Here is a 14,216-nt window from a genome sequence, read left to right on the forward strand (position 1 = left end):
GACTGTAGGTAAGATGTGCTGAGTAAGTCAAGACAGAGCTGCCAATATGGTTGTTAAGAGCGGAGAGGGCAAGGGTTAAGAGCTGGTAATCAGTCGACGCTGGAGTGATGGACGAGGTGAAGGAAGGGAGCGGAACAATTTCATGTGTGTGCTTAGATGTGTTGGTGTGAGAATTGTTCGACAGAATGAACATTTCTGAATCATATCAGTGAGGTAACAAGAGATAAAACCCACTTAAGGAAATATGCCAGACCCTGAATGGATACACACTCAATGCGTAGCCCCCCCCCCCCCCCCCCCCAATCCTCCCACCAGTTTCAGACAGCTCCATCTTTCTTGTAGTCTCAGGGTCATCTGCCAGCGACGCGTTATCAATGGCCGGGCTTAGGCCTCCAGACGGCATTAATCTGTCATGATAAGTTTACTCAAATTACTGCATTGGTACTTGAAGCTTCATTCTAGAGCTGATTCAGGTCTGTTTTTTGCATTTATCTTTGTGTATTTTCAAACCCATGAGAGGGGGAGAAGCAAGCTGCACTCGAGCCAGCCCGTCTTCAACCCCCGACCTCACAGGATGCACAGTCTCTCCTCCTCTTCCTCCACCAGGCCCCTACGCAAGGGAGATTCAAAAAGACAGAAGAGTGCAAGGCAAATTAGTTCCACTGACAACACCAAAAAAAACCCCCAAAAAAACCTGTAGTCCAAGAAATGTATTGATGCTTTAAGTTCATTTGTAAGCTGGGAAACAGTGGAGGTCAACCTTGTGTTTTTGAAGTGTAGGAGACAGAAGTACCATCCCGGGTTCTTTGTGTTTGGCCTTGATTGAAGAATATATTACATGCATGTAAAGGAACATCCAGAGGGCTGGTGGAATATAAACACTGTATAATCAAAATCAATTCATAAATTCTCTCCGCAACTGCAAAATATGGGGCCTCCAGATAATCAAGCATGATCCAAACCAGGTGCTTACCCCTCTAATTTGAATTTGATTAAAATATTTTCAAACTATTTGGAAATAATGGCCATCATATCAATAACAGCTTATCTGGATGACTTTTCCCTCAGACGCGTGGAATTTGATTGATCACATGTCCACTAATGTAACCAACAGCTACAACAACCTCCAAAAGTTAATCACTTGCTCCTTGTAATATTACCTACTGTTTTTGAGATATCCTGCAAACAAGCGTAAAACAAGTCAAATATGATGCTAGCGATTTTTTTTTTTCAGAAATAATGATGAGACAGAGGTGTTGCTGAGAGAACACTAAGATGACATCTCATCTTGAGCTTGGCTTCTTGCTGCCGTGCGACGTGGCAGAGTGAGCAGACCACCATGAACAGCTCCGTAAATTAACGTGCTTCACATTAGCAGAGAGCTAAAGCCGTGATCATCTGCTCAGACATGCTCTGAGATGCTTTCACAGGCGATAAGCTGTCCAGTAATGGCAGCCTGAGGTCACCAGGGTCTGCTGGGCAGACAGTTTACCACAGCACGGAGGGAATAAACAACCACCACCGTCATTTCTTATTCATGGTTGTAATCATGAATGACAAAATATTTGGTAAATAATGAAAGTTGGCACCGTCTGTCTGCCTTTGCTGAGCCTTAAATGTCTTTGGGACAGTTTGTTGGGTATCGAGGGTGTGTTAAAAAACTGTGGCGAATCTGGAAATGTGTGTAAAGGCTGAGTTGGGGAATGGGGGTGGGGTGGGGGGGGTACTCTGACATTAACAGGCTGGCTTGGAAAAGAGCTGGCAGCGACTCAGCACACGGCTCTGACAGTCAGAGGTCCCCTTCTTCCATTCTAATGAGGAACTGTGAGGGTCTGAACTCAGGCCTGCAGCGGGGCCCCATGGGGGGGCCAGACGCAGTTGGACGGGCGATGAAGGAAGCAGGCAGGACATGGCTGAAGTACGTCACTCCTCTTACCAGGATGGCAGATGGTTAAAATAAAGTTCAATGGACGGAGGGAATGGCACGAAGCGTCTTCAAGGTCACAGGAAACACATCCTGCAGTTTCCTGCGACCTCAATAATGTCAGCCCTTTGTTTGCAGGATTATCTCACAGATGCACAGGTGACGCTATATTCTAAGAAAATAAAGGAAATTCCTCATTGATGTGGACGGAGAGTACAGGAGTAAAGGCTCATATGTGAGGAATGTCAAAAGTAAACAGAAACTGAAGTTAATTCAAATCTAATGAACTCATGCTGTGATCATTTTAATTCTCACTGAAACGGCACCATAGGGAGCGTCTGTTTTCATTTCAACAGCTAACAGCAGAGATGAGAATCTACATCGCATGTCAGGGTGTGTCAAGATTTTTAATTCTAATTAGAAACAACAGTGGGTGACTTCATGACTTGAGCTCTATTAATCAGAGTGGACAAACTAATCAGAGAAGTCACCTGGTGACGCGGTTCTGTTGAAATCTCCGACAGACATCAGTGTCGTCTCAAGTTCATCAGAGCGGAGTGTGAGAAAGCCCACTATCATGAAGTATTCTTATCTTCTGTCGTTCATTTGTCCCAAGCTGTCAGTTTAATGTTGAACAATAATAACCTGTCGATCTACTCAGAACACATTTATAAAGTTTTTTTTTTTAAAGGCAAAGAAGACTACAGCAAATATTGTGTGTGTTTGGTAGCTTAGCATGAGCCCTCTACAGCAGCGCAGAATGGACAAACCAGCATTTTTTTCCTTTTTTTTTTCTTCCCATTTCCACTAGTAGAGTGCTGATCTAAGCTGTCCCCTCTCCAAACTAGTTGGCGCTCTGTTCTCAGTGTGGTATTTGTACAGTCGCCTTGTTGATTACAGCAGCTCATCAGCGACCAGCTGACCGTCATGGTGAAGACGGACATAGCTGCACACTATGACGACACACAGAGGATATACAGTGCGTGGAAGTGATGAGGAAGGAGGGCTGAGTCGTGGCAACAGACGGAGGAGATTTGAACCAAACTCCATTCAGAAAATCTACTGAATGGAAGCTGACATTTGTTTTGGGCCTGTTTGTGTTTGTGCTCAAATCCATTATGTTTGCTTTTGTTTTGCCGATGTTACGCCAAGTGTTTGTGTACATTAATGGGCACAATCCAGTACATTTTTTGAGTTGAAAGCTTACCTGATGATATCTGAGGTAATCATACATGGGTGTAAAGACACACGTTAATTCGACTGACCTGTAGGCAGCGATCTCCATGTCTCTAGCCATCTTCTCATTCAGCAGCTCCTTATAGTCTTCACACTGCTGTTTCATCTGTGCTTGGAGCTCAACCTCCTTGTACCTCATTTCATCTAGAGAACACTGAATATCACACACACACACACACACACACACACACACACACACACACACACACACACACACACAGTGTGAGGGGACAGAGGGTTAGATTGGTCCAAACCACTGATCCGTTGCCGCCCGTGATTGCAATGATCGGTCCACACTCTCCTACCTCCAACTCCTCAATCTCATCCATGTTTTCAGCCCTCTTCATCTCGATCTCGTCCTCCAAACTCTCGTTGCACTTTTCAAGCTCAGCGAGCTCCTTTTGTAGCTCTGAAACCTAGAAACAGCGCACAGGTGATGCTTAGGTCTCCTTTTACACTTGGGAGAAACCTCTTTGTTTTTAGCTTTGTCTTTTCTGTTCCGAGTTTCTTCCCCTGCTAACTTTATCTGTTGATGTTCTGCACAACGGCTTTATCAGAGCTGTTTGCTGCTGCTAGACTGTGAGACTTTAAAAAAGAAAGACATAAAAAAATAGATTTAAAGAAAACTGAAGTGAAGTTAGGTTATAATGGAAGGAATCTCACTATAATATACCACCACAATTAGGAGCAATCATAATGTAGCAATGCAACAAAAAATTATTGCATTATCAGGAAAAAGTCCTGCAACTATTTAATTGTTAATAAATCTCATGTTTACGTCGTGAATTTGACCAGGGACCCACAGCAGTTGTGTACATGTCAAAACAGAGTTGCTAAAGTTAGCTATTATCACGCTGACTGAGTAACTAGCAGCAACTACTGGGTCTTGAGTTTTCACTTTTTCTCTTCGTGGCTTTCTCACAAAACATCACCTTGTGACTTTCTGCCACTGTCGATTCCAAGCAAGTTCTGAGAACATCAAATGTGATGAAGAACTTAAATGATAAAACACTGTATGATATTAATTTGAAAAAGTAAAGAATTAAAATATTCAATACGATAAAATGTGTACTTAATCCTTGTATATTTCACAAACTAGTTTGGTCCTTTTTTTAAACACAGTACTGATTACTGTGGTGCTAAACAACTGTCAAACAAAAGTATTCAATTCAACCAGGTTTTTCCAATAGGGATGAAATCTCCACTTAATTCACAAATGAATGGAAGACAACCCCCTCCCCTCCTCCCCCCCATGTCTGAGGTGCGGCGTCCTGTCGTGAGTAATGACAGCAATCACACAAGTTCAACAATTAGCTGTCACAGCCAGATGGGGATCAGGTGGCTATGCTCGTCTTTCAGTTAGATCCTGTGAGCAGAGGCTGATGACGACTCGCCAACCTGGTCGAGTCATTTACACGCTCCTCCGTTCCTCCCTGACTAGAAGGGGATGGGGGCGGCGGTGTGTATAGTATTGTGCCTCCCATCAGTGCCTGCTCTATTATATACATCTCTGCACCAGGGCTGATTTGCCTACAATCTGTTTGTTTGGCCACGTTGCGTCTCAGGGAGAAACCAGACCCGAGGCATCCATCACACGCTAGAGGAAACAGAGCAGATCGAGTCGTGCTGTCCATCCGTCAGCCTGGACTGAGCCGAGTGCTGCAGGAGGAGGAGATGATGTTGGAGAGTTCTGCTGCGGTTACAGAGGCTCAGTGTTTATTTAAAGAGCTGGCGGTGGTGAAACAACCACAGTAATGAGAACCAAACTGCCATGTTTGTTACAGATGTGGTGAAGTCTCAGCTGTGGTTTCAGCGCTGATGGACGTCAAAGACTTGGAGGTTAACTAAAGAGTCCTTTCTGGTTCCTGGAGTGATTTGTACCTGAGTCTGCCTCTCAGTCTTTTTTTGTTTTTAAATCAAAGCCGACTTGTTTTTACTTGCATTTTCTTCGGGACTCGTGAAAAGTACCAGGGTCGATTTCTTTTCTCCCCTTTACATAGAAAGTCTCCAGTAAGTGTGAGAAGTTTTAAGACGTTTATGACACTGCTGGCGCTGTGAAAAACTCTGCTTAATAACTGAGGACACAGAGGATAATAAATCCTGTCTGAGCTGAAGCCCAAGCCCTTCACGTCTCCTGCTGAAAGTGTCCGCAGAGTAAACACTCTGGTCAGCAGGATCTCCCACACTGTTGCTCTGCTGTCACTCAAATACTCCCTCCGCCTGCTGTGGGCAGTCATTTATTCTCAACATTAAGTCTGATTGATGCAGAAACACTTGTGAAAATACTCTGTCTTTGGAATTAGAAAGAGGGGGATCTATTATGGGAAGTAGAAGGTTTTCAATGAACTTTTTAAGGAAAGGTCTTTCTTTCTTTTCGACCTGAGACGAAGTGATTGATAACACTCGTGTTTTTGAGTGACGTATGATGACGAAGCCAAGAAATGGTTGAACAAATGCAGGTGAAAAAACTCGCCGGGTTGTGAATGCTGCATGTTGTGTCAAATACGCACAAACGAGAACACATCTCAAAACATCAGCAAACAAACCCAAAAATCAGGGGAACAGTAGATGTGAGACCACCAGAGGTGAAGGGACCCTTACAACCTGAAGCGTGAGTCCACTCACCAGCCTCTTCATTTCACTGATATCCTTCACCCTTGGTAAGTCTTTGACCATTGACCCTGTAGCTCCTCCCACTGCTGCTTGCTTCCCATCACCAGCACGAGCCACAAGAGCAGAGGATGCACCACACTCATACTGCAAAGACGAGAGGATGAGGAAACAATGACTTTGTGCAACTTGCAGGTAGAAAGACAATCAAAGCTTTCAGCATGAGTCTGAGTTGGGTTCGTATGACCCTCATCCTGGGTTGTCAAGTGCATGTTGACAGAGGAGCAGACCGGGCAATCAGCTGGCTACTCATACAGGCTGATGGTTAAACCTCCTTGTCTACACCACGTTCTTGATTGGAGGGAACAAATGTGGCAGAATGGAGCAACATGAGGGTGCACAGGTGTGTGGAAGTCAGCCAAACCAAACCATTACTGGTCAGAGCCGATGCTATCGGATTTGCTGTCGGGTCAATAGCAATCATTTTAGAATCAGGACAACTGGATCTCATAAAGGAGGCCAGACACAGACAGGAGTGCGTCCAGCTGGCAGGAGATGAGACGGATGAGAGAGAGAGAGTGAAGAGACGAGGTTTGGGGAAACGAGAGTGGCTGCATCTAAGAAACACACCTATGCATCGACACAGACAAAATAGATGAATACGCCTGTTCGTGGTCACTAAATCTCACACACACACACAAAGAGTGCCTGGGAAGGCGGCCAGCAGTCTGATTACAGCCCTGACCTCTGAACTGGGCATACATCCTCACCCCTGAGGAGGTCAGACACACTGGAGCTATAGTCTGACCCCACTAGAGCAAAACACACACACACACACACACACACACACACATACACACACACACACACACACACACACACACACACTCTTTGGGTCCAAAACCAATTCTCAGGTTCTACCCTGGTGTTGTGTTAAGAGGAAGAGAAAACAAGAGTGAGTATCCTTGTGTGATTTGTGAAAGCTGAGATTTACGTCTGGATGTGACTCGGCAGGGAGAGCAGCTGATGTGGTAAAAAAGGGAGGAGTCAAGTGGCCAGCGGGAGGATGAAGATGGCAGCTGCTCTCTGGAGTGTGCGTCCATTCATGCAAATGTCAGTGCACCAGTGTAACTCTAATCCAGGGAATGCGGTTCTAAAATTTATATTCTCTTGCTACTGTACAACATTAGACCCTAACCGGTTTCACTGCATGACATGTTTATGTGTTCTGTTCTACACCGGGCTGCTGTACCTGGAGGCAATCAGCCAGCTGGCAGTAGTACTCCTTTACATCCAAGGCCGGAGTGATGTCAGGGCTGCTGAATTTAATAGTTGCCACCGCTCCCATCGTCCCCTCATCTGGCTCCAGCAGCACATCCACCACCTGCTCCGTACATGTAATAACACAGCGTAAAACAACTGGGAACCTGCAGGCGCAAGTTTTAAATTGCAATCAAATTCATGCCTCAAGTGTCACAAGTATAACCAGACACTTTAAATGTTATTTGCAGTAGTTGGAGCCACACCAATAAGCATTTTGTTGTTGTAGTTTGTCTAAGGGGAGCTTACAGCCACCTCTCGTCACATGAAGACGAAACGAAGGCAGCAGTGACCTCGGATCACCAAAGGTCATAAAATAAATAAAATCAGCACCTCCAAAGCTCCTAACTGACAGGTGACTGTATCTTGTCTTTTATTTGTGCAAAAACTAGAGCATTTAAAAAAAAAAAAAAAAGACATTGTTTGTTCTGAACTACTTCTTGAACGGTTGCCTAGCAACAAGAAACATCTTTGACAGAAAGCGGAAAAGCACATTTACCAAAGTTTTCCTTCAAAATTTGACATAACTACCATGAGTACCTGGCTATATATAAAGTAGGACAAAATGGAAATACTCATGGAGAATAAAGTAAATGTAATTAGTTACATTTTACTACTGGAGGACACATGACACTTTAATGAATTTACACACATGGAAGGCCTCATGTTTGTCTGGAGCCCTTTTAAGAGCCGCCTCCATTAGGAGGAGAATGAGCTGTTAGAGAGCTGCAGTGGCAGCCTCTCATTTCCCTCCTTCTCCCTCAACCTGAGTAACGACTGGGCTGCCAATTCGCCTGGGGACTACCGGCTACCTGGAAGCACTGATGATAACAACAGTTAATAAAACAAAGGGAACTTCTGTTTTCATTTGGTATTCGGCCGCATTTCCCGGACTGTGAGTTATCGAGCGTGTCCCAGGGGGAGTGTGTTAAATGCCGGGCTTTGCAGAGAAAAACACAGCGTGATGGAGCTGCTCCTGCTTCAGTTGCCTCTCTCTGCATCCATATCTGATAGTGGGACACATTTCCTGGTGAGGCGGAGAGGATTGGAAAAGGTGGAGCCAGTGTGAAGGCAATGAATCGTGTCCATATTTAGAGCCTGGATGGAGTCTCAGGAGCACAAATCTTTCAGAAAGACCACACGTTTTCTGTGTGTGTTATGATCTTCACACACATCACTACATTTCCTGTTAACAGTGCTGCAAGGTGATCGAGGTCATCTCAGCTGTGTTGGTCGCCACAGGCCCGGGCGTTTCTCCAGCTCTCCTGTCCGACCAAAGCACTACATTTGGAGTCATTTTATGGCTGTAAAGGCTTTTATCACACTGCAGCTACACAACTTCTGTCTGCCTCACCATCTTGTGCTGGGCTTCCATGTCAGCCAGCTGCTCCTCGTAGATAACCGCTTGCTCCCTCAGTGCCAAACACTCTGCTGTCACGATGTCCACTTCCTGTGCAGTGAAGGAGAGAAGCAAATTAAGATAGAACAAGGCTACATGGCTCATTCTAAAAAGAAGAAATTCTATAACGAACTGTAAGTTTGGGAAGTGAGTCACACCTCAGGTTGAATAAAGGGATCACCAGTCAGCACTGTTTTGGGAAGTAAACGCCGCAATGCAGAGGAAGAGAGAGGAGGAGGAAGATGGACAGGAGGCTAACTAGATGCAAAGGGCCTTTCCACCAATCCATTCACCTGCAGGGCTCTTTTTAAAGAACCAGATTAATTAGCATTCGACACATTTACAGTGGTTGCATCTGGAAACGTGCAGCCGGGGTTTGGAGGAGAAGCTCAGGGTCCTTGATGGACAGCGGAAGGGAAAACTAGTCTGGTTGTGCAGCTCAGATATCATCCAGCAGCTGCAGAGTATCAGGAGAGTAACTAAGAAAATGCTCAATGATGTCTTTTTAGCAACATGAGGCAGCAGAACAAGCTGTATACATAAAGCTGACACATGGTGGACATCAAGGTTTCAGGCTCAAACCTCAGTCAGACCCTCAAATATTACAAATACTGAGCTGGAGCCAGAGCTGCTGAACATGTGATGTTGACTAAATGTACATCTGTCAGGTCTGTTGATTATTACCTTCACCTTTTACATCCAACATATTCTATTGTATCAAATTTTATAAAGAAAATGGCTGCACTTCTTTAAGCTCCAAGTTTTACAGCACGGAGGTTCTCTACACCAGCCTCCACAGTCACAGAGAAGCAGAAATGATTGCTTTTATTTCTAATATTGCTAAATTCCCCTCTGCAGCGTGCAAGATGTGGCTGAATGAAAATCAAAATAGGAAATCAAAATGAAGGTATTGTTTTTCGGCAGTATCAAGGCGTCACTGTGATGACATTGACTAATAGCCCAAAAACCCATCCATCCATTTTGTACCGTTTATCCTGTTAAGGGTCATGGGGGGGCTGGAGCCTATCCCAGCAGCCTTCGGGCAAGAGGCTGGGTTCACCCTGGACAGGTCACCAGTCCATCACAGGGCAAACTCATACAGACAGACAACCATTCACACTCACAGTCACACCTACGGTCAATTTAGAGTATCAATCAGCCTCGTCCCCTCTTGATGTCTTTGGACTGTGGGAGGAAGCTGGAGTACCAGAGAGAACCCACACAGGAACAGGGAGAACATGCAGACTCCACACAGAAAGATCCTGTGCTGGAGCCAGGACGCAAACCCAGAACCTTCTTGCTGTGAGGCGACAGTGCTGACCACTGCACCACCGTGCTGCCCGGCCCAAAAACCCACTGATATCATTTCATGGTCTTCAGCTATTACACATTTGTTGGTTATCTTGTTTTAAACTTAATGATCAAAACAGTGACTTTGACCTTTGAGTACCAAAATCATAGTCTTCATCATTGAGTCCACTCAGTTGGAACCACATCTGAACATCTCCCTGAAGGCTTTACTGAATCATCATCTTTACGAGAACCGGATGGACAGGCAGCGCCAAAAAAAAATCACACCCTAATAAATTGACGTACTTTCTTTCTCTCCATGGGTGTTACTGGTGATGTCACCAGTAAACTTCTATAGTTATTTACTGTGATGCGGTGTTTTTCCGATCAAAACAAATGAGACATCTTAGTTGAGGAAACCGTTGGCACACACACATCCCATCCCTAAAATCTAATTTAACGGCATCCATTCCCTTCTAAATGTTTGTTCCTACTTTGTTATGTCATATTCTGAATTCAAGGTTTCTGGAAGAGCAGTTTGAGTACATTCAGCGAACCCTCACTACTGTTGTCTCCACGTATTGGCTGTTCGTCATTGTTGAGTGTTTGTTGTTTTTGGAAAATTGTAGCTCACTTGTGGCCACTGTCTCTTTTTGTGGCTATTAGTCAACACCTGAGTGCATTGAACATGACAACGAAGGGAAAGTGAACAAAAAGTGTTGTCATTTAATTTATCCTTAATTTTGTTGCGTTTCATCTTTTTATCGATTCCATCCATCCATCCATCCATTTTCTACCACTTATCCAGTTAAGGGTTGCGGGGGGCTGGAACATGTCAACTCCAGAAAGACACAGTACTCGGTACTCAATCCGGGGCTTCTTGCTGTGAGGCATCAGTGCTAACCACTGCACCACTGTGCCGCCCTTTTATCTAATTCAACTTATTATTATTTTGCTCTTGTGCAAAATGTTTAAGCACGTGGAAATGGTTAAAATTCAATCAAAATGATTCAAAAGGGGAAAAGGTCAATGAAAAGTAATGTTTTTAAGGTGTTTGTTACAGTAAAATGTTTTTCTCAACAGTTTTCTTACCCGGGACCGACCCAATACAATCTCGACGAACCCGTTGACATTAGAAAATTTAATCACACTCAGAGTTCTTCAAAACAAGCCAATTATTCTTCGTGGCACTGTCAGAACTGCAGCTCGCTGCCAGTCGAGCTGGGCCTTATTTGCTCCCCGCCGATTTCCAACCAAGTCCTGTCACTCTGCAGCTGCTTCTAATTCAGAACCAGAAAACCCGGCCAGCAGGAACATTACAGCAGCGTGCAGCAGGCCACCTCACATCTGTATAGGAGAAATGACATCTGGTCTGACTGGGAGGGGACGTTTTCTGGCATGTGTGAGGGCCGAGGGATGGAGAAGTTGATGGCTCAGGTTACTGCCTGACCACTGCTGATCAACACCCCTGAACACTGCTACATGGAGCAGCTGTGACCAGGATTCACCAAGAGAGAGAGAGAGAGAGAGAAAAAGGGAGGGGGAGAAGGAGGGAGAGAGGGAGAGAGAGAGAGGGAGAGAGAGAGAGAGAGAGAGAGAGATATGCGGGGAGAAGCTGAACAACACTGCCACCTAGTGCTGAACATGCATCATCACATGAAAGTGCTTAAAGTTGAATTGCAGGACTAACAAAGGTCAATTAAATGGGTCCAAATTGAAACTCAATGTTTATTCATCAGTGTTATTACAGGTACGCCTATATTACATTCACCTTTATTCTTAAATACATTACCAAGACTCAAACTTGACTTTACTATTGAATTATTATAATTAATTTTTAATTGTAATTCAAGGTGACTTTTTCATCCTATTCCTAATGTCTTGATGTGATTTGTGACTGTAAAGCTCATGTTTATTGTGTTGGAAAAAAAAAGAAACAGCAGACCTTTAGAGTGAGTCATCATATCAGTGGTTCAAAATGTAAATTTTTAAAGTTTTTAATGTCATTCCCTCTGCATTCACTAAGTCTGTTATATCTACTCCAACTGATGGAATTCTTCACTTCAAATGGGCTGACATCAATCTCTCAACCATAATATTCAACATTTTGACAGTACGGAAACACATTTGTAGTTAAAGTCCTAAAGTACAAGTGACCTTTCGTATCACTTTATGACAACATATGATGACATTGGCATGTTTTAGCTTCACCTTATTCAGTATAAAATCCATATGTCAGCGCCAGCAGCAGGGATGAGGGCCTGCTTGTTGGGCCCTTACTGACTAACATCATTTAGGTGCTGGGGCGTCATGTGTTCGGTGTTTACCTCAGCAACATCCTGCTGGTCCTGCTGGATGATGACCCTCAGCTCGGAAGCCTTCTCGTACTCCGTCTTCAGAAGATCCACCTCTTTTAGCAGTTTCTTAGTGTCGCACAGAATCTGGTCCTGTAGGGAGAAGACGTGAAGACAATCTGGACAGGGATACAGTTCGTGCCTGCCCGTCACTGATGGGATGGAGTGACATGCATCATGTGCATAGCTTGTCGTTTCATATGAGACGTGAATGAGAAAAGCCATTTTAGGAAGGTTGCCTATGCAGGGAGACACGCAGCAGACACACCCAGGCAGCTTCCTACCCTCTCCCTCCGCAGTCTTTCCACCACCTCATCCAGACTGTGGTCAGGATGAGCCACCTGGGGGAAGCTGGAGAAAGATCTTGGACTCTTCATCTTGTCCTTGAGCCTCTCAATCTGCCACTCAAGTGACTCGTTTTCCTCCTCGAAACAACGAGCCTGAAAATAAAACGGGCATCTGGGGTTTAGCTCAGGCCTCAATGTCAAAGTGAATGATGTACTGGTGTGTTTGTTCTCACCAGTTCAATCAGCCTGACCAGACGGTCATTGAGGGAGGCAATGATGGTGCGATCCTGGGCAAACTGGGTCACACCCTCCTTGTTGAGCTCCTTAACAGCGACAAAATCCAGCTTGTCACAGTCGCAGTTGTCAACGGCTGCGGCCCTGAGAGGAAGATCAGCCGATATTTCACACCTTCAGGAGGGTTACTGACCCTCACCATGAATACAAACACATTCCCGTGAGGCAGTAATGCAGTATTACCAGATCTTAAGCAGTGGTCTAGGAAGTATGCAATTCCTTTACTTTTGCTTGAGTAAATACCCATATAAACTAGTACTCGGAGTCTCATTTCAAAATTCCACTGAATTTATAGAGATATGTATCTGATTTACTAAAGTATCACAGTAAAAGTACACATTTTACATGTTTGAGTCGTCCGGTGCTTGGAAGGTTCAATCTAAATGTCCCATTAAAGCGGCCTGTGTTGCAGTTCTGGAACTCTGTGTCCTTCAAGTTTTCAGGCTTTGCATCATGAAAGTTCATCATCTTCGGTCATGTTTTATATTCACAAATCTTTCTCTTTGAAGTAATAACTAAGTGATAGGTTCAAATATATATAGTTGAGCCAATCGCGCAAAATTTTCTTTAAAATGTAGTGTAGTCCAAGTACAAAGTCCTCTAAAATATTAATACTCATATAAAGTACATATACCTCAAAGTGGATGCGGTCGACTTGGCTATTGTCTGTGAGGGGTCAAAATTACTCCAACTAGTTTGTTTTTAAGGGCACAAAACATACACATTCACAAAATCCTGTGTTATACCCTTAAAGTGAACTTCATTCCAACTTCTATGTTTTCTACTACTTTGTGGAATTTAAGGTCAAAAGACTTAATTTACATGAAATTATACCTCAAAATAAACTCTTGAAAAGGGGTCAAATTTAACCCCAAGGTCGACACAGAGGTCAAGTACAATATTTGAGTAAAAATACTTCAACAAACAATTTGAAGAGAACACTAGAGTCACTAACTGAACTACAACATTTGGACTATTCATCACTACAGGGCATTTCAGCTGGACTAGTCACAGTTAATGAACATTGCGAACAACGCTGACGACACAAGCACAAAAGACATTTGTCATCAGGAATCCAAATGCCAGAGCCACAACACTCCACTTCATGAAATCCCTTGACATTTACCTCTCGTGAAAAACATTTGGGTCTGACATTTACTCATGCGACAACTCCTGAAATCTTAATATTTAGAAGTGGGACACACGCACACAGACCTGACAGAAGTTCGGTACTGCCCTGCACACTGCGTGCTGGTTCCTCCATTTCCACTCCAGTTATCTTCCTCAAACAGCCTACGGTAGGACGACACTCTCAGCATGGCCATGGCTTCAGACGCGTCTAAACTTGGTCCGAGTGAATAGGGACAGCAGGTCCAGGGGACTGGGTTTTATATGTGCAGCCGATGAAAATGTAGCAGGGAGGTGAAGGATCTCTCGTCAGCCACTGAGGAGACCAACTATAGCGTGAACATCAGCTGGGAACAATTTCACATAGAGCTGAA

General features: G+C 44.3%; 1 protein-coding gene across 1 annotated transcript; it reads right to left on the reverse strand.

The window, feature by feature from the left end:
* Window positions 1–334: 334 nt before the first annotated feature.
* On the reverse strand, window positions 335–14,140 carry vimr2 (vimentin-related 2). Its single transcript, XM_086222694.1, has 10 exons — window positions 13,930–14,140; window positions 12,654–12,798; window positions 12,418–12,573; window positions 12,107–12,226; window positions 8,445–8,540; window positions 7,023–7,154; window positions 5,786–5,917; window positions 3,466–3,576; window positions 3,190–3,314; window positions 335–610 (listed from the first exon to the last, which is right to left on the reverse strand). Exons 1-10 carry the CDS (start codon window positions 14,037–14,039, stop codon window positions 568–570), a joined length of 1,170 nt encoding a protein of 389 aa, XP_086078820.1. The 5' UTR covers window positions 14,040–14,140; the 3' UTR covers window positions 335–567.
* Window positions 14,141–14,216: the final 76 nt, after the last annotated feature.

The sequence above is a fragment of the Aulostomus chinensis genome, chromosome 13, assembly GCF_037954235.1.
Source record: "Aulostomus chinensis isolate RoL2024-O1b breed Wild chromosome 13, RoL_Achi_v1.0, whole genome shotgun sequence".
Lineage (NCBI taxonomy): Eukaryota > Metazoa > Chordata > Actinopteri > Syngnathiformes > Aulostomidae > Aulostomus > Aulostomus chinensis.